Raw genomic sequence first — 17,946 nt, forward strand, 5'->3', positions numbered from 1 at the left:
CAGATTACCATTTCATTGTTCCCATGAGACTGTCAACTGCACACAAGCTGAGCACAGGCATGGGGGAGTGCCAGTCTTACTACAGTTTAGTCATTTTGAGAAGTTCTGTAGCTTCTTCAGTGCCTCAAGCATGGTGAATTGAGTACAAGAAGTGGTAACATTGATAATCTTGGTTTAACACTAAAAAGCTTGGGCCAGAAAGGTTTTTATTTTTTATTTTTTGTTTGAGTAGCAGGCAAATAGAGCTTAGTTTCCTATGGGATTATGTTTTGTTTTGTTTCGTCCTATAAATCTTATCACAATAACCACAGTTCATAACTCCATGACTTTTGTGAGATCCAAGCAAATGTTTACAATTTAGCAGGGTGCTGGCAAACATTGTACCTGATATCTTTATGCTTGTTCTTCTGTAGGAGAATCAATTTTGGCATCTTTTTGCTGTCCAGACAGTGCTTACCAGAGAACTAAAGAGAAGATCCAGAGCTAGGAACCATAATAGTGTAGATTATGCACACATACGTATTTCCCAATTATACAGTCGTTTGAGCCACCATGCAAAGAAAAGTTGCAGGGAAACTCACAATTAAAAAATCCTAATTCTCTTGATACTTGATGCTTACCTGTCTATATCTCTTACTTCTTCTCTTTCAGGAGCTGGATTATCAGAAGAGACGCATACGGGAATCAGGGGACAGGTTTGTTCCCGTCATGAGTGATTTCATCACTGTGGCCAGTTTCAGCTTCTCAGAGTTAGAAGACCTTCTCAACGAGGCTAGAGACAAGGTATGAATACCTTTTGAAAACACGCATGAAAATGGAAGCAGCAATTCCAGATGCTGGGCATATAGTGAAAACTATAATAGACACTGAACGTGTTTTAGGCTGAAGTTTTCGTCTTCCTAATCTGGTGTATAGCAATTTAGAACACATTTTAGGATTAAAAGAAGGTTCAATGTACTTTCCCACATTTTGTTAGTCTTCTTTAACATTATCTGTGTGTGACAGAGAACTGTGATGTCAATGTCCATACCAGGATACCAAGACGCTGCCATGCTGTGGTGTTGAAGGGACTGCCTTTTAACCTGTCTCTCAAAACCAGGTCCTTTGGTGATCAGATACAGAACTGATATCTTTTAACTTCTGCTTCAGACTTCATCCCATCCTGCTCATTCAACTGGAGCTGATTGGACTTTCCTTTAAAAGTGCACCTCTGGGTAGTTTGATAATGCCAAATACACAATCTTTTCCACTTGTGCTTCTCTGTTTCTGCTTGTATTTGATTGCAAGCAGAGAGATCCCAAATGTCCACGGTTTGTCAGACCTTCTTGGATCATTCTAACAGAGCCAGTACCAGGTGTGTTACTCTCCAGGTGCTGCTGTGATCATGTTGTACTTCCACTGTCTGCACCTCCATTACCAGATTTGTACAGCTAAGGAAGTGCTTGCTCTTTGCTGATGATTGGAGTCTGGCACTAAACCTCTCTGTCTCTCAGCTGAATGAGGAAGAATTTATAGGAAAAGATCATAAGCATATGAAAATGTTTAGAGAAGAGCAAGTTCTAAAGTAAACGGTATGTAATGGCAAATCTACCCTTATTGGCTGGCATATTAAAAGTGCTTGGCTTTATGAAGCAAATGTGTTATTTCTTTTGGATTGAGTTGTTTCCACTGCTGGTGTCAGACCTTGCAGGGATACATAGCAGTGTTAAGGGACCTGTTGCATTATTAATGAAACCTGTGCCTTTGGGTTGATAGGCCTTAGATTTTGAAGGATAGGCAAAATACAGGCCAAGGATGTGGATGGACAGTAAGACTCCTCACTCATCCAACCATTCTGCAGTATTGCCATTCTGCGATTTAAAAACATTTCCTTCCTGTGGAGGTACTCCTGGTGATATTGACTCCCAGCTGCAAACAGGAGCCACAGGGTCTCAGCTAGAGCTAGCTATCCTGGCAAATGCCAGTGGGGCAGTAGTGATTACTTCACTTTGAAGACAAAGCTGGGCAGTATAACACTTGTTAATGTTGTCAGGACAGTCTGTGGAGAATAATATGCCTAATTTTTTCATTGTTGTCGTGTTGCTTGAGAATGTTCAAACCACTTCCAGCAGAATAATGTTCACACCATGCTTGCTTTATAATCACAAAAGCAGTATTTTGCATTCCATACCTCCACTGAATTTACTGGGAAAAACACAGTTTTCTATGGTTTGGAGGCTTCCATTTCATGATTTGGTACATTTTCAATTCCATTATAGTTCCATTTCTGGAAGTGAATGCAACCTGTCCTAGGCTTTTGGTTTGATGTTATAGATGGAGGTGGACCTTTCTTTTAACACACTATGGCTTAAAGCCCAATGTGATTTGTTTACAATGTCAGTTATGGGCTAAAACTCAGCAAGAGGTACACATCCAGTACAGCAATGCAACCTTTGATCAGTTGCAGGAAAAATGTATTATTTTGCTTTAAGAATAGCCAGAGAGTCTCCCTGCACATGGACCGATACGTCTGGAAGTTGTTGCACACTTTTTTTAGACATAGCCAACATAAAGCCCTTGACAAAAAGAGATGTTTTACTTTAATGACTATAACACGCTTAGCAAACGTTTCTCTAGCTCTCCTCACACACCCTTACTATGTTTGAACACATGCCCTTCCAACTTCTGCTCAACCTATGGCTTTGCTTCTTCCACTGGCAATAAGCTGCTTTTGGACTCCTGAAAGGGAACTGTCTGTCCTTACCAATGCTGAGCTATTTCTCATGTTTGCCTCATATTATTTTTCCCCTCCTTTCTTCTTTTTTTTTTTTTTTTTTTTAAAAAAAAAAAAAAAAAAAAAAAAGCTGGAAATTTTCAACAAACCAGATGTGCTTTGCAAAGCCTATAACATCTTCCATTCTCAGTGGGCTCTCTGTGTTTGTTGAATCAGGAGCTTTTTTCTTACCATGGAAACCTACTCTAACTAGCCAATTAAAGGAAGAGAGGGACTAAGACATCTGATTATCCTGTTCTTTTTTTCATTTCTCAAAGCAAAGCTAATAATAATAATAATAATTAAAAAAAAAAGTAGTGGGAGAGTGGGAGAGGAAAGACTTTTTAAAATATTTAAAGGGGCCCAGGAAGAATTGGTCTAGTTCACAGATTTATTAATAATGAAGCCCTAGTTTTAACAGCTGGAGTTGGATATCTTTCTAAATATAGATGTGGCTAATTGATTGCCATGAGCTAATCAGAGCCATGTTTCCTCAGCTGGGACTTAAAACAATACAAATTATCTTTTCAAACCTGGGAAGGTTTTTATTTTTGAAATATCTTTAGTACTGGCAAAAGTAATTTCAGTATTGAAGTTCTGGAAACAGCCCATTACTAAGGTGTGGTGCTGACCTTCTCTGTAAAGAATATATTTCACAATCCCATTCAGTACTTTTTTTGGCCTTTATGCTGAAACGGGACTACTTACTGCTAGTAGTCACAGAAAAGAAGTGATATTTAAAATTTAAAGAGCCAGATTGTCAGATGCAGGCACCCGTTTTTGCAGAGGAAGCTTTGTAACTATACTTATCTTCATGCGGTAAACAGATGGCTTGGTTAAAAAGTGATTGAAAACTTAGACCAACTCTTTAAATAGGCACCCCAGCACAGCTGGTTCTTGTTCTTTTTGTGTGATTGTGTGATGTTTTTTTTTTCACTTCCAATACCGCTTTATAAGGCAATATATAGATTAGATCAAGGGATAATTTTTTCTGCCATTACCCATAAAACCGGAAAGTGGGGGCAGAAGAAAGTGAAATTGTGCCCTGGAATCTTTCACCAGTTTTTACATGCTCAAACAGATGAAAACATGACTTTTTCACATCAGAAAAAACAGGATGGGGTTAAATTTTGTTTGTGAAAATTCTTCCCTGTGCTTCCTGTGGGGAAGCAATGAAAATGCCCAGGGAGACTAACAGTGTCCTCCCATTGAGTGAATTTTATTTTCTTACTTGAATAGTGACATTTGCCCTATGTGAAACTTTACAGTATGCTTGAATGTTGACAGGTATGGACTTAAATCACTATATTGCTGTATAACATTTCTACCGAAGAGGGTTTCATTTTGTGATTCATTCAAGGGCCACAGTTTGGGCAAGGTTGATGAGAAGGGTAGGAAATATGTCCATCTCCAGACTTTCTCATGACAGCTAATCCCAGGCAGGAGAGGTGTTGGCGTTTAGCATTGTGAAGACCAGACTTCAGACTCCGCGCATGCTTTTAATAAGCTTAGCACGTGTATTAACTGTTTTGAAGAACAGCAAGGCAGTGAAAGCCAAAGTCCATGTCAGAAAGTAGCCATTAATGGCAGAATGCTATGAAGCACGCTGTACTTCAAGTGCCAGTTACAGGCTGTGCACTTCGGTCATTCATTCTGGGGACTGTTATTTTCTGTCAGCCTCTGGGGCTGGCGGAGGAGGAAAGGACCAGGATGGAGATGGCGGATGTCAGGGCAGGGTGTGCTCCAAAGGCACGGGCAGGCACCACAGTCTGCCATCAGAACAGCCACTTGGTGACCAAATTGTGTAGCTCTTTTGTTTAGGACTGCTGATGCTTTGGGACAGGTCGGTATCTGGCATATTGGAAATGTTTATAGCACTTGTGTCTAGGCTTTGGGGCTGCCAGTCAGTGTTGATCTCGTGGGAGAATCCTTTTAGAGCATGAAGTTGCAAAGAGCCCTGCCTGAAACCAGCAGGACTCTTTCCATTAACTGATCTGAATCTGTCCCATAAAGAGAACAGACATTTATTTGCACTGCCTTGGTACAGGGTTGGAATCTTTCTAACAGCAAACTCGGGATTACTGTTCTGGGGAAGACAGTTCATGTTGCATGGTATAATTCATTTTTGTGTTGGCTTCTCCCTTGATAGCGGACAGCACAGACAGCAGGAAATTTTTATCATGGCTGTTTTTCCTCCTCCTCCCAGAGCCCCGTTCCTGCCGTTTCCAGAGCTCTTCTGCCACTGTTTAACATTTCATTGGCAAGCACAGCAGAGAGTGTGTGCGCTGCTGTCCCGCTTTCCCTCTCCTTGCTAAAATGGCTTTTTAAAATAAACAACTGTCTAAACGATTTGCTTTGGCAAGGGGATGAATTCAGTGGAAAGTTTGGCAGAGGAAGCAGAGCTGGCACTGAGCTCGTGGACCTGTTATATCATGGAGCTTGGGGGCCCTTATGGTGTGGAAATGAATTTTTTAATTAAAAAAAAAAGAGATACCGTCCTGTATTACAGTGGAAAACCTGCTGAAACACAGTTTTCCATCGTGCTTTTGCCCATGTCATCTGTCCCCAAATGACTTGAGGAATAAGCAAGTTTCAAAGACCCCTCCCTGTGATACTACAGCACGTCACCGAATTCTGGGAAGCGCTGAGCACGCCTGGGGACTGAGCTCTGGGTTTCACAGCCTACCCCAAACTGGGTACCATTATTCAGGGAATTTGCTGCATGTGCTGTGCCACGCTGCTCTACCCGCAGTGCCCCGAGCCAGGTGGGATGTTGTGAGCCCCAGCACACAGCTTGGAGCTTGGGCTTGGCTCCAGGGCTGGGGGTGCTGCCTTCAGCTGCACGCTGCCCCTCATCCCACCACTGGTACCTTGTAAAAGCATGTGTGATGGCAGGACCAGAGCTACAGGGAAACAGAAGGAGTAAGAACAGAGGGGTCTGTTGGATTTTAAGCAGTGAACAGCCTGTGTGGCGCTCTTTACAGTAGTGCACTGAATAAATGTTGTACCCTATTGCTGTGAACAACTGAGGGTTTTTTCTTTGTCCTATGTCAGATTTGTGGAGCAATGTTTTCTGTTCTTTAACAAATGGAGAAAGTTGAGACTTAGGAAAATGAGCTCCCAAGCCACATCATGGGCAGAGCTGGCAACTGGAGCTGGATGTCCTGTCCTGCCTCCCTCTGACCTGTCACATCTTTCTGGAGGCAGCAGAGGGAAAGTGTTTACTTCATTGAACTACAGATTTTTCTATTGCAGTTATTTTGGTACATCTAGCTCACAGATTTTTACTTTTCATCTTTCACTGCTTTACCCTAACTGTCTGTGGTCTGCTAAGCCATGTAACTGGGCGCCAAAGTCAGGCTGTTCTCAGGATTCATCCTCACTGCTGCTGCTCAGAGACCACAGCACCTTATATTCATGAGAGCCTCTGGAAGGCTCCCAGAGTGCTGGGCCCTTCCAGCACAGCAGCACGGCTCCTGCTCCGGGCAGCTTTGGGGAGGCAGTGTCAAAAACCTCTCTTCCAGTGTGACAAGAAGTTGGTGCTGGTAGTTGGTTGACAGGCCACGTGAAGAACATTTGCAGACAACACCACCCTCTAATGGAGACTTCTGTATACGTAGGATGTAAGAGCCCCAAGCAAGGACCTTTTCCTCTTCAACCCCCCAGCCTCCCTAAAAGACCAGGAAACCAGCACCCACAGCCCCAAACCAGCTCAGCTCCTGCAGACCCCAGCACTCACCTTCGCTGTGCACGGCAGGGTTGAGGAGCTGAGGGATGAGAAATGGTGCACCACTGGTACAACAGCCATCTCTGCTGGGCTAATACTGAACTTCAGGCTTCCCAGGAGGTGGACAAGCCTTCCTCCTAGCTGGCAGCTGCAGTCACTGCTCTTAATTTGGGCCTTATTTTCGATTTTCACAGGGGTTAACCACAAGTTAAGAGGGAAGAGATTCCAGGTAGCACAACTCCTGTGAGTTACACTAAGCTGTAGGTGCTCTGTGTGCTTAGGCACCAGTGGCAATGCCTGTGTACCACTCAGGTCTTCCTCTGGTGTCTCCAATTCCCTGGCTAATGGCCACGCCGGTGTAGGCAAGCCAACAAAATATAGCACATGGAGATACGTTATACTGTTTGTGGTATTCACAGCCTGTATTCTCTCTGCTAAAAAGCCAGTGCTGGTCTGTGGATTACTGTGAATCTGCTGCAGTTTCCTGACTATTTAAGTAGACTTAAAGTACATTATATGTAGAGAGAATAAATAGAGAGAAACCGAGGGAGAGGGAGTAGGTGCGCATACATGCATGCATTTGTCTTGAGAGGTTTCAGAGAAAAGGAGTTACACAGAGAAGTAATCTGTTGCTGTTTCCAAACCCTGAAGTCCCTCCACAACTTGCTGCTGTTGTAGTGCTTCCTTCAACTCCTGCCATGTTTGGTAGCTCAAAGCAACTTGCATTTCTTCCAACACTTTTTCTTTTTTTTCTTTTTTTTCTTTTCATTTTCAGAAACTTTGGGTTTCTTTGTTTGTTTCTGGCTGAGAACACAGCCTTTTTTAAGGAAAAAAAGAAGCTAGTGCTTCAAACTGCCTCGTGGGCCTGGCAGGGAAAGCAGAGGAGGGGAGATGCTGAATCTCTCGCGTGGTGCCAGAAGGAAGCTGTTTTCCTTGGAGATTTCTTCCCCCTGCAGTTGACTGGGAGACATTGTTTGTACTTCACCTGGTACAGGGCCAGAGGGGCTTCTAAGTCCTGCTTCCAAACTCGTGTTGTGCTTTGGAGCTGAGCCTGAACTGTTCTGACTCTTTTCCATTCTGCAAGAGTACCCACCTAAGGGAAGGGAAGCTGGGCTGTGTTAGTACGAGCTGAGCACACACACAAGATAATCTGAAGCCAGTCCATAGCCTGGGAGAGCTGGGGTTTGGTCTGGTGACCATGGGTGTCTGTGAGGATGTTCTCCTTCTCAGTGCTGGTGCCTTAAGGATGCAAGCAGGTAAAGCCAGGGGAGTTGTGCACCAGGGCAGCAGCGGTATCAGGAGTGTGATGCTGGTGCAGCACGGAGGTGTGTGAGTGAAGGACAATGATGCAGTTTAGGGACGTGTACAGTTATATAGGAGTTAGCGCATACGTGCTGTAGACAGACTATCTATGCATGCAGTTGTATGCATTTTGGTGGGCACAGAGGCACATTTGTGAGCAGGAAGGAGCGATTAAGAGAGTACGGGTACTGCAGGACTGATGTCCAGGAGCCAGGGGTTGCTGTGAATTTACCACATCCAGATCAGAACTGCCCTGTGACTGAAGTCCTGCCAGTTGGCTCCCTCCACACACGTCCTGCAGCCTCAACATTTGCCTTTTAAAATAAAAGCCACTTGTGATGTATTCACTTTCTTTTAAGTCTGCCCGGGAGCCCTGGCTGCTTTCCTTGCCCCTCTCTCATGCCATGTCTGTCCACAGTCTCCTCTCTCCCAGGCAACGTGGGCTCAGAACTGCAGAGTGACAGATGACATGGCAAAAGGCTCCCAAAAGGATAGGCTACAACATTATTTCTCAAAACCTTTAAATTCAGCCCGTTTAAGTGTATTTGAGGGGCAAAGAGAAGGTGAAATGTGAAAGTTTGGGCTACTTTGGTAGTTGTTCTCCAACTAGCTCGCTGCCTTTCATGCCCCTGCTGTCCCACCACTGAAATTGTGCCATCCCCCTCAGGCACTGAATATGTTTTTGGCATCAGTGGGATAAATGGTGCTCTCCGGCACCACTGCCCTGTGTTGCCCAAAGGATACCCACAAGAGCAGATTCTTCAGGACAGAGGCACCTGCCATAAGGAGAGGCATTTTTCTTCCTGGCTGGGGGAGGAGTTTCTGCTCACCACATGAATGCTCCGGGGGTATTGAATTACCACTGTGGTTACACATAAGCTTTCCTTGCTGTCTTCACCAGACTGCCTGCCTAATTGTTGCTCTTGTGTTTTCTGCCCCCCTGACAGTACGCCAAGGCACTGAAGCATTTTGGAGAGAATGAGGGCAAGATGCAGCCAGATGAATTTTTTGGCATCTTCGACACTTTCTTGCAGTCGTTTGCAGAGGCAAAGCAAGATCTGGAGAATATGAGGAAGAAAAAGGAAGAGGAGGAGCGCAGGGCACGCATGGAGGCCATGGTGAGAACCTGGGCACAGGAAGGGGTTTCTTTTCATCACCTGTTTGTGTCTTGAGAGAAAGGTTGAAGGGACCCAATTCCAGTGCTCATTCCCGTTACTGTTTTATGTCCTTCTCCTTGCCACTTCTATTTGCCATCCTTCTCCTCACAAACAATTGCATTTTCCTGCTGGCTGTCCCATCAGCTTTCAGAAGCTGACCAAAAAAAAAAAAAAGTATATTTGCAAAATTTGGCTTTTAAATTTCTCATCTTTGGGTTCAGGTACCCAAATCTAGCCCTACCTTTTCTGCCAAGGCAATTTGCAAGATGGTGCTGCCACTGCCTGATGCTGGACTGTCTTGTTTTCAGGCTGTGCAAAAGCTCTTGGAGCCAGGCCTCCCTTCATCCTGCCAGCTGGTCAGCTTCCACTCAGACTCTATCATCATCTGCTGTGTGCTCGTCCCCTGACAATGAATGGTGACACAGCAAATGCCCTGGCGCCTGCTGGAGCCTGCACTGGCAGTATTTCTCTCTGGCTGGCCTTAACGCCTTGATTACTGGGGTTGCATTTGCCCTTGATGTGGCGAGTGAGCTTCTGTGCATCAGTGATTTTGCTGCTGGGAGCCCGATGTGTGTGTCCCCAGGGGTTCGTGTGAGCCAGCCTCCCCCTCTGACCTCAGGCTTTCCTGGGGGTGAGAACAGCCTAGTGTTCCCCTGCCTCCTTCCACCTTGCCAATGCTTTAACCCTGGCTGCTGCCACGGCCCCAGGCCTCGCTGAGGGGCATTGCTACTTCAGATGTTTGCTGTGCCAAAAGCAGCTTTTTGTTCCTTTCAGAAGAGGAGAGATGTAAAACTCTCGGATGCCAACAGGCTTCCTGGAACCGTTGGACATAGGGATAAAATGCCAAGACTTAGGCTCAAGTTCCCTTTCAGCCAGTCTAGAAAGTGTCTGCTAAAGCAGTAGGATACTTTAGTAGGCCTGATGCACCAAGAGAGGTTGCAGTTTGCTTATGAGAAGAATCTTCCCGCAGCACATATTGATGCCTTGGCATTTCCACTAATCTTGGAGCTGAGCAGTGTGGGGGATAACTGAGCTCCCTGGTTCTACCCTAGGGAGACTGAGGGCATCACCTTGACAGTGGGACTTATCCATTTTTTTGGTAAAATCAGTAGTTTTGTTTCATTGCTCTTTCTACTTATAACCAGTTTCTCTTTCCAGAGCCGAGGCAGTGTTCCTTATTCCCACCACTGCAACATCCATACATGAGCTGTTTCATGTTTCTGTTGGTGTTTTGATATCTCACACTATTTTCCTTTTCTGTTATGTTTAGCCTGTGGCTCTCTGATGTTTTTCCCTTCTTAATTACCTCATTCTGCAGGACTGTGACCTTTCTGCCTGTCTGAACGTAGCTGCCCATGCCCTAAGTGCAGAGCTGTTTGTGACTGTATTAGTGACTGGTTTGTGCAGACACATCAGACTAACCTTAAACTCACCACATTAGGTACTGTGAGCACAGTAGGTGCTGCCATGTGTCCTTTTTGCTACAGGGTGATAATGCTTTGTGAGACAAATAAAAGACGCTACTCGTTCCTCATCTCTCCTGCTCTCTGCTCACCTCTGCAGAAGAAGGGAAGCCCAGCATACTCATCTGTTGCCCTTGGCATAGGTGATGGCCTTGTGGATAGGATCTTGATTCCATTTTTTCCCTAAACTGACACATCTTAGCCACTCCTTAACAAAGTGTATGTAGTGATCTGGCATCTTGGTAAGCTAATCCTAAAACTCTGTCTTCCTCCACAGCTGAAAGAGCAAAGGGAAAAAGAGAGGCGACAAAAGAAAGCAAAAGCAGGAAGCATCTCTGAAGAGACCGGGGAGTTTGATGACCTGGTGTCAGCGTTAAGGTCGGGTGAAGTCTTTGACAAAGACTTGTCCAAGCTCAAGCGTAACCGCAAGCGTTCGGGGAACCAAGGCTTAGATTCAAGCCGGGAGCGGGTGGTGACAAAGCTAAATTATTAATTACAAGAGAAAGAAAAATAATCAACCGAAAGAAGGTGATGAAAAAGTGCAAAACAAGGAAGATGGATGTGTGTGATGGCTCCTGGCTGACAGCTGCCCCAAAGGATTTCTTTGGTCTGTGGCTAGAGACGTTACCTTTCCATGATCAGCTTTCCTCTCATCCCCCCTCTGTGCTCCTAATTTGAACCGTTATAAAAGTGCCTCTGTGGAGCCAGCAGGGTCTGTGACTGGGCCATGCAGAGCTGACAGATTTGCTTCTGGGAGCTTATTGTGTCATCAAAGGCCTCATGGTGATGACAGAAAGTACTTGGGCCTTGCAGACTGCCTCGCAGCTGGAGAAGGATAATTTTCTGTGTGCCAAAGTAAAAATGTGCTACGATCTCCATCTTGCTGATAATAAGCAAGACTAATTTCAGAACAGCTCTGTAAACACCTGCCGCTTTTTCAAGATCTAGACTGGCCTGTGAGGGCTTCTCAGGATGTGGTTTTTGAGGTTACAAGTTCCCTCCCAGAATTGGATTTTTATAAGCCGTTGATTAGAGCCTGAAAAAAGCTTTTGATACCATATTCTTTATAGTATTTTTATGTGACCTACACTGTCCAATGCAAGTGATGCTCAGAAAGAAGTAATTGGTTCTGGAAGAAAATGGAATTCAAGAATCAGGATCATCATAAAACATTTGGCAAAAGTCTGTTGGATTCTGCTTTTCTAGAAACAATTTTCTGGAACTTGGTGGTGGTGGAGCCTCAAAGCGATGAAATGCCTCTTCTAGGAAAGAAGCTCTGGCTTTTGTTTAGAAAACTATGCCACTGCCAGGTTGGAGTTACACCTAGATGACTGTGGAGCCTGTTGTAATTGCTGGAGGGTGGGAAGGAAACAGCTGAACACTTCTTATCTGTTTGTGCAAGGTTTCTTAGTGGAGCCCAATAGAAACTGGGAGCTCCCCAGTATCATCCACAGGTCACAAGTGGCAAAAAGCAAATGGGGTCACAAGCTGCAAGAAATGAGATTTCTTCTCCACTTGATGCTAGCTGCAATTGCTGTTGGGATGGGCTGGACTTTCTGCCTAACAGGCTGACCTTCACTTCACACACCCCACTCCCACCTAGGGGAATCACGTAATTTAGTAGGATATAAATGGTGTCAAAGGAGAGCTGTGGAGAACATGGCCTGATCCATTTAGAAGGGATTACTTAGCATGAACCAATGGAAGGTCCTGTGAGGAAAACTGAGAACTTTTTTCAGGAGAACACAAAATTGTGTAAGCCAAGCATGCTTTGGAGATGGGTGAATTCAAAAGAAAAAAAGAAAATTGCATTTAAGCTACACGTATGAAGCACAGTGAGAAAGCAGAGGACCCCAAGAAGAGGACTGAATTCTCAATTTGGTGCCTCTTCATGGCTTTAGGAAAGGGATGGGATTATGTGAGCTGTCGTGGCCATTTCTTTTTTCTTTTTTAATCTTGTCTTCCTTTTTGATTATTTTCCCTGGAGAGGGAAAAGAAAGAAATGGTGATGGATTCTTCCTCCTAGACGAGTAGAAAACAAGAACGTTAGAGAAGAGGGGCCCACCACATACAAACTATGCATCAACAGTAAACAACGCCAAATGTCAAGGAATCCCAGGGAAGTGAAAAAAGCTCCATCAGTCACTTTAATCATTTGGTTTGATCTTTTTTTTCTCTGAATGTCACTTAACCTCAGGCTCTGCACTGAGTCTGCAGAACAGAACTTCCTCTGCCATGCACGCTGCCTGATCAGTATTACACACTACCAATATTGGAGAAACCAACTGTGGTGGTTTTCTGAAGACTAAAGTAATTATGTAAACTATGGAAAGAAGCAAAAAAGTCAGAATTGTTAAACTCTAATGTTTCATTGTTTACTGAATTTTGAGTCTCCCACCCCAGAATTTCCCTATTTACGACATTCCAGACTGCCGCGCCTCTGTATAATACTCATCGTAAAGAGCTGGTATCTTACAAGAGCTGGGTGCATTCTCCTCCCTTTTTATCCCACTCCCCTTCTGGGATTAGCTATTAACAGCAATATTCATTGCAGCGGACACAAGCACCTTGTAGAAGAAAGACTGTATTTCTTAAAGGTTTTTGAAAGTTTAAGAAAAACCCTCACTTTTTTAAGCATTTTTATTTTAAATTACAAAATGGATTTTTAGAAATGTCTCTTGTAAATTATATTAACAAGCTCCTTGCTGCTCCCTGAAGTAGACATGCTATATCCCAGCCCTGTTTTGTCTGTCTTGTTTTAAAGCATGCCATATAACCATGTAAGCCATATGAGAGGTGGTAATATGTGCCAAATTGGTATACAGTTGAGTTTAGGTTTTGATAATCCCTGAATTCCAAAGATGATGTTTTTAGGGATTAGGACATTGTTGATGTTTCCCCTCTTTGTTCTCCTTGGTTTTAGGACTCACCCAGAAGTTCAGGTGTAGTGCCAAGGTCAGCCCTGGTGCAAGATGTGACCTGTGGCTCTGTCGAACTTACAGCTGCTTGCTTGCTCCCCAGGTACTTGTTTGATAAGGCAGGCTGTCAGCGTGGCAGTGCTGTTAGAGAAGAAACAGCTCAGGGCAAAACCCTTGAATATAAATACAGCATTCTCCCCCCCCCCCCCCCCCCCCCAGGTATTTTTCAAGCCAGGTTTGTGGTGTGCTTTTTGCAACTGAAGTCACTTTGCCAGGCCACAGATGTAGCAAAGCAGGGAGAGTGCTAAGCCCTCTGCCCGTTCGTGTACACAGTTCAGTCCTGATTTGAAAAGTTGTGTGATGGTACGCGGCGCTCCAGCCACACTGCCAAAGAAAGCTGCTGTAGCTTTGCCACCTCCTCAATTCATACACAAGTAATAAGAGATTGTGCAACTCCTGTAAATCAGCTGTGGGATACGTTAGTGAGACTGACAGACAGCCCAGAGCCATGCCCCTGATTCATTGCAGCTCAGCTTTCCTAGCACTCCGCAGCCCCAGACTTTTGGTTTGAATCTGTGATGGTGGCTGAAGGCTTCTTTCAGCGTGCTAAACAGTCTCCCCTGGCTGTGCACTCCATGGTGAATGTTCATGAAAAGCATTTGATTACTCACTGAGGCAAGCAGTTATTTCACTGAAGTGGTGACAGGCGAAGAGGCCCATTAATATGTCTACCATATGAGATGGGGCTGGCCACACAGGAGATAAGGAAAAAGTTGGCTCTGCTCTAGGGCCTGGCTTCAGATTTTTGCTGGAGCCGAGTTTGTCCTTGCTTCTAGTCCCTTGGGTGCCGTGAGTGCAGCTATGCTCCGTTCTTCGTGTGCGGTTGTGGTAGAATTGCTTAGTGCTGAAGAAGACAGGAAAATCTTATTCCTTGTCATCTAGTGCTAACACAGCCTGAGCAGGTATGGCAGGCAGTCAGGAGGCATAACACTGAGGCAAAACCTCTTCCTCACACCCTGAGAGCCAGAGAAGAACCGAAGTCTGCTGTTGTCCTTGCAGCTGTGCCTAGCACCAGCATTTTACGTGGAAATCACTCTGTCTTTGGAAATAAGTAGAGGAGGAAGAAAAGCATAACAGAAGGTAATAATTGAGGGCTTGTTCTGCATTACTGTTCCTGCAGAAATGTAGTTGTTGATGAAGTTTATGATGAAGTTCTTCACACCTAGAAGAGGAGGTGCTTTCTAATTCTCCAAATCTTGTCTATAGAGGTTTAGTGCTCCCTCACTTACCTGTGTGTCTCTGCACTGTTCTTAAGCAGATTGCATTAGGATGACCCCAGAAAAGACTGCAGAACTCGCCTACACACACACACCACACTACCTTTGGTCCGTGTCACTCTTCTCATTTGGTCCAAAGTCTCTGGCAACACTACAATGTAAAGTGACTTCAGGGCAGCGAGGCCCCTCCATGCTGTGCAGCAGAGCTATTGTCTGGGCAGCGGTTCCCTACAAGAGCAGAAGCAGGACTAACATTCAGGGGAGAGAGACTCCCCACTAGAGAGACAACATGAGCATCCTTCAGAAGCTTTTCTGTAATGTGTTCACAGTGTCTGAGGAAGGGAAAGGAATCATGAGGGGCCCTGATGGAAGAATGTGGGGCAGGTGTTTCCATAATGGTCAGCCCCACTGGCTGAATCTTTCCTCTTTTTTAGGAAAGCTTGCACTCTGAGCTGGGTTGCATGGAGAAGCTTGTGTCAGGAGTTTCTTTGAGGGGAAAGGAAATCAGTTGTACAGTTGATGATGTACATGATATATGCAGTTTTGTTTCTGGGTTGGTTGTTTTGTTGTTTTGTTTTTTTCTTTTTTGTTTGGGGGTTAAATGATTTTTTTTTTTTAAAAAAAAAAAAAGGTTTTAGGAATCTCTAAGGGGAACCTGTAAATCTGACACCTCTATTTATTTTGCCTTATTTTAGTTTGCTATGTTTGTATGTATACACTGCATTACAGCAAAGACTATTGAGACCATGTCAGGGCATTACACCAGCGAGACAGCCGGCGTGGCTATTCGGTAGCGAGCTGAGGCAGGTGAGGGGCTGTGTGTGAGCAGCCTTGGTGTGGGAAGGGATGGAAGGAAAAAATTCCCTTTTGCTTTCATTGTAATCACTCTGCCCCAGTGATACTTGACCTGGGAAAGCCTGGCTTTTAAAGCATGTGGTGGGTTGGATAGATGTGCAAAAGTTGTTTATGCCCTGTAACTTTTCACCAGAGTAAACATGTTGGTGGGACAAACTGGGACAATTCTCCTCCCTCAGAGCTAAGATTTCTTCCCATCTTCAAAGACAAGAAAGAAGGATTTTTGCTACTTCCTCACTCAACTCCTCTATTCCACCTCCTAAGATTATCCAGGTAAATATTTTTTTTGGCAGATTAAGTCTCTAGCAATCAGTACATGTTTAGTGATGGCTCCTTGGCTTCGGTACTGGACTTGGGAGATTTCTGGTTGCCTCCCATCCACAGAGTTAGCCATCATTGGCCACCTTTACTTCTGTTATTAAAGGATGAAGAAGCCAACCTAGGTACCACAATTTGGCTAACTAAAAATGCAGACTTTATATGTATATATTAAAGCTATCTGCTACTCTAAGGAGTAGTTTTGATGACCAGGGTCTCCTAAAGCTGCCCAGATTATGCTCACTATGCCTGCTGAGAAGGGTGCCATTAGTTTAGAAAGGTGTTATGGCACCTCATTTCTAAAGAGGGTCTGGATCAATAGATCTTTCAATCCAGAGTCTTCTGTTACTGGTGTTAATGTAGAATAGCTCCAGGATACCCAGTACAAGTTGCTCTGTGTTTACACCAGCATAATTCATAGCAGCATCTGGATCAAAACTCCCCTTTAAACAGTTTTGGCTGTTCACAAGATGTTCCACAGAGCCTGTGAAGGGCTTTTTCAAAAGTCCTTTCAGCTGTCCACTGCTAGGAGCTCTCACTCAGCTCATCTAGAAAAGCCTCTGTGACATGCCATTCACATCCTACCCCTCCTTCCCCATCTTTACGCTTGCCCCTAAAAAGGCTCTTTAGAAGCCTTCACAGTTTTAGGTTGTAAAGGGACATGAGATACTACACTGAACACTTCTCCCTTCCAAACCATCTCCATCTTCAGACACCCTCCACTCCTGCGAGCCTGCTCAGCTTGAAACTTGCAGGTCATTTTGGGAAGTTCCCCTGCCTGCTGAGCTGGAAAGTACAGTGCTGCTTACTGAGTGGGAGGCTGCTTGCTGCTGTAATGCCTTGGCGTATCCTCATTTCTTAGTCAGTTTAAGACTATAAGTGAATTAAATGTACAAATCCTGTAGTGTCCTTTTTATCTGTATCTTTTTATAAGAATATACTGTAATACTAAAAAAAAAAAAAAAAAAAAAAAGCAAAAAAAATTAAAGATATATTGCCCCCTCTGTGTCTCAGTAATTTCTTTGTACTTGCATTTTCTCTGTTTTTGTTGGAAAGTCTTAAAGGTAAGTTGGAGTCTGGGTACACTTTTTTTTTGCTTAGCTCTGGGTCTTTCTCTTTGGTCAAGAGCTTGTAGCTCTTCAGGTGATGAAGGTGCTGCAGAGCCGGTGAGAAACTTCACAGGTTGTTCTGGCAACAAGGTGGAACAACATAGGCAACACTGGGATTCACACACACACACACACACACACACACACAAAAAGGCTGCTATCTAACAGCTCATAATCCACAGGTGGACACGCTAGTACACCAGCAGGCAAGGCTGCAGGGCTGTCCATAAGCTCACTGCAAGAGTGTGACTGAGAGGAGGAGAGGACAGCTTCAAAGGTAAGAGTTAAATAAGAAAAGAAGCCAGGAGAGCCAACATCAGACCTAAAGCTGTCAGAGATGTGGGAGGTGAGGGGGGAGAGGAGTTAGTTGCAGAACAGCAGGGCAAGCAGGAGGCACATAAGAGCTAGGGCTATTTTGTGTGCACTTGCGTCCACCAAGGCTAATGTTTTAACTGTGAGCTCCGGTGAGGCTGGTGCCTAGTTTTGATGGGGGGCCTCTCTGGCTGAGCAGCATACTCCTGCAGTGCGTGGCTTCCAGGGACCTCAAATAAAGCCCCTGCTCTTAGTTCTGGCTCTCAGATGGGAAGGGCCATGGCAATGAGCAAAAGCAATTGGAATAATTGCTTGCACAAGCTGAGGGCCAATGGGCAGCAGGTGGGGACTCTGAGTGCTGTGTGGGAAGGCTCTTGTTTTGTATTTGTTGAAAGGACTCTCTATTTGAGTAAGGCTTTGCTTTGAGTCTTTGCTACAAGGTTCTTGTTTTACAGATGCAAAGGTAGAGGCAAAGAGATGTTTCTGAAATCCATGCAGGATGTGAGTGGCAGAGAGAGGATTTGCCTGCAGAGATTTGCCTGTCTCCTTTCCTTGTCTAGAAGCTGAGTTGTGGTAAAGGAGGCCAGATCATTGCTTTTCCTCTTCTTGGAGGTCAAGCCCAGCAGCATTTGCATTCTGCTTTGAGCAAGCAGAGACGTGTCCTACTGGAATTATAGGAAAAAGATTTTTCTTTCTTTAATATTTTGACTGGTTTTGGAGCCTGCAGCAAGGGTCTGCTGTTCTGCTCTACAGGAT

General features: G+C 44.6%; 1 protein-coding gene across 9 annotated transcripts in view; it reads left to right on the plus strand.

Moving 5' to 3' along the window:
* DAAM2 (dishevelled associated activator of morphogenesis 2) overlaps positions 1-16,752 on the plus strand; it is a 199,286-nt gene extending 182,534 nt beyond the window's left edge. For all 9 annotated transcript variants that reach the window (XM_035323266.1, XM_035323270.1, XM_035323267.1 and 6 more), the window contains 3 exons: positions 652-783; positions 8,729-8,899; positions 10,679-16,752. In XM_035323266.1, the coding sequence (XP_035179157.1) occupies positions 652-783; positions 8,729-8,899; positions 10,679-10,894 (519 nt within the window). In that variant the 3' untranslated portion in view covers positions 10,895-16,752. The remainder of the gene's footprint in view (positions 1-651; positions 784-8,728; positions 8,900-10,678) is intronic.
* The last annotated feature ends 1,194 nt before the right edge of the window (positions 16,753-17,946 follow it).

The sequence above is a fragment of the Oxyura jamaicensis genome, chromosome 3 (genome assembly GCF_011077185.1).
Source record: "Oxyura jamaicensis isolate SHBP4307 breed ruddy duck chromosome 3, BPBGC_Ojam_1.0, whole genome shotgun sequence".
In the NCBI taxonomy this organism is placed as follows: Eukaryota; Metazoa; Chordata; class Aves; order Anseriformes; family Anatidae; genus Oxyura; species Oxyura jamaicensis.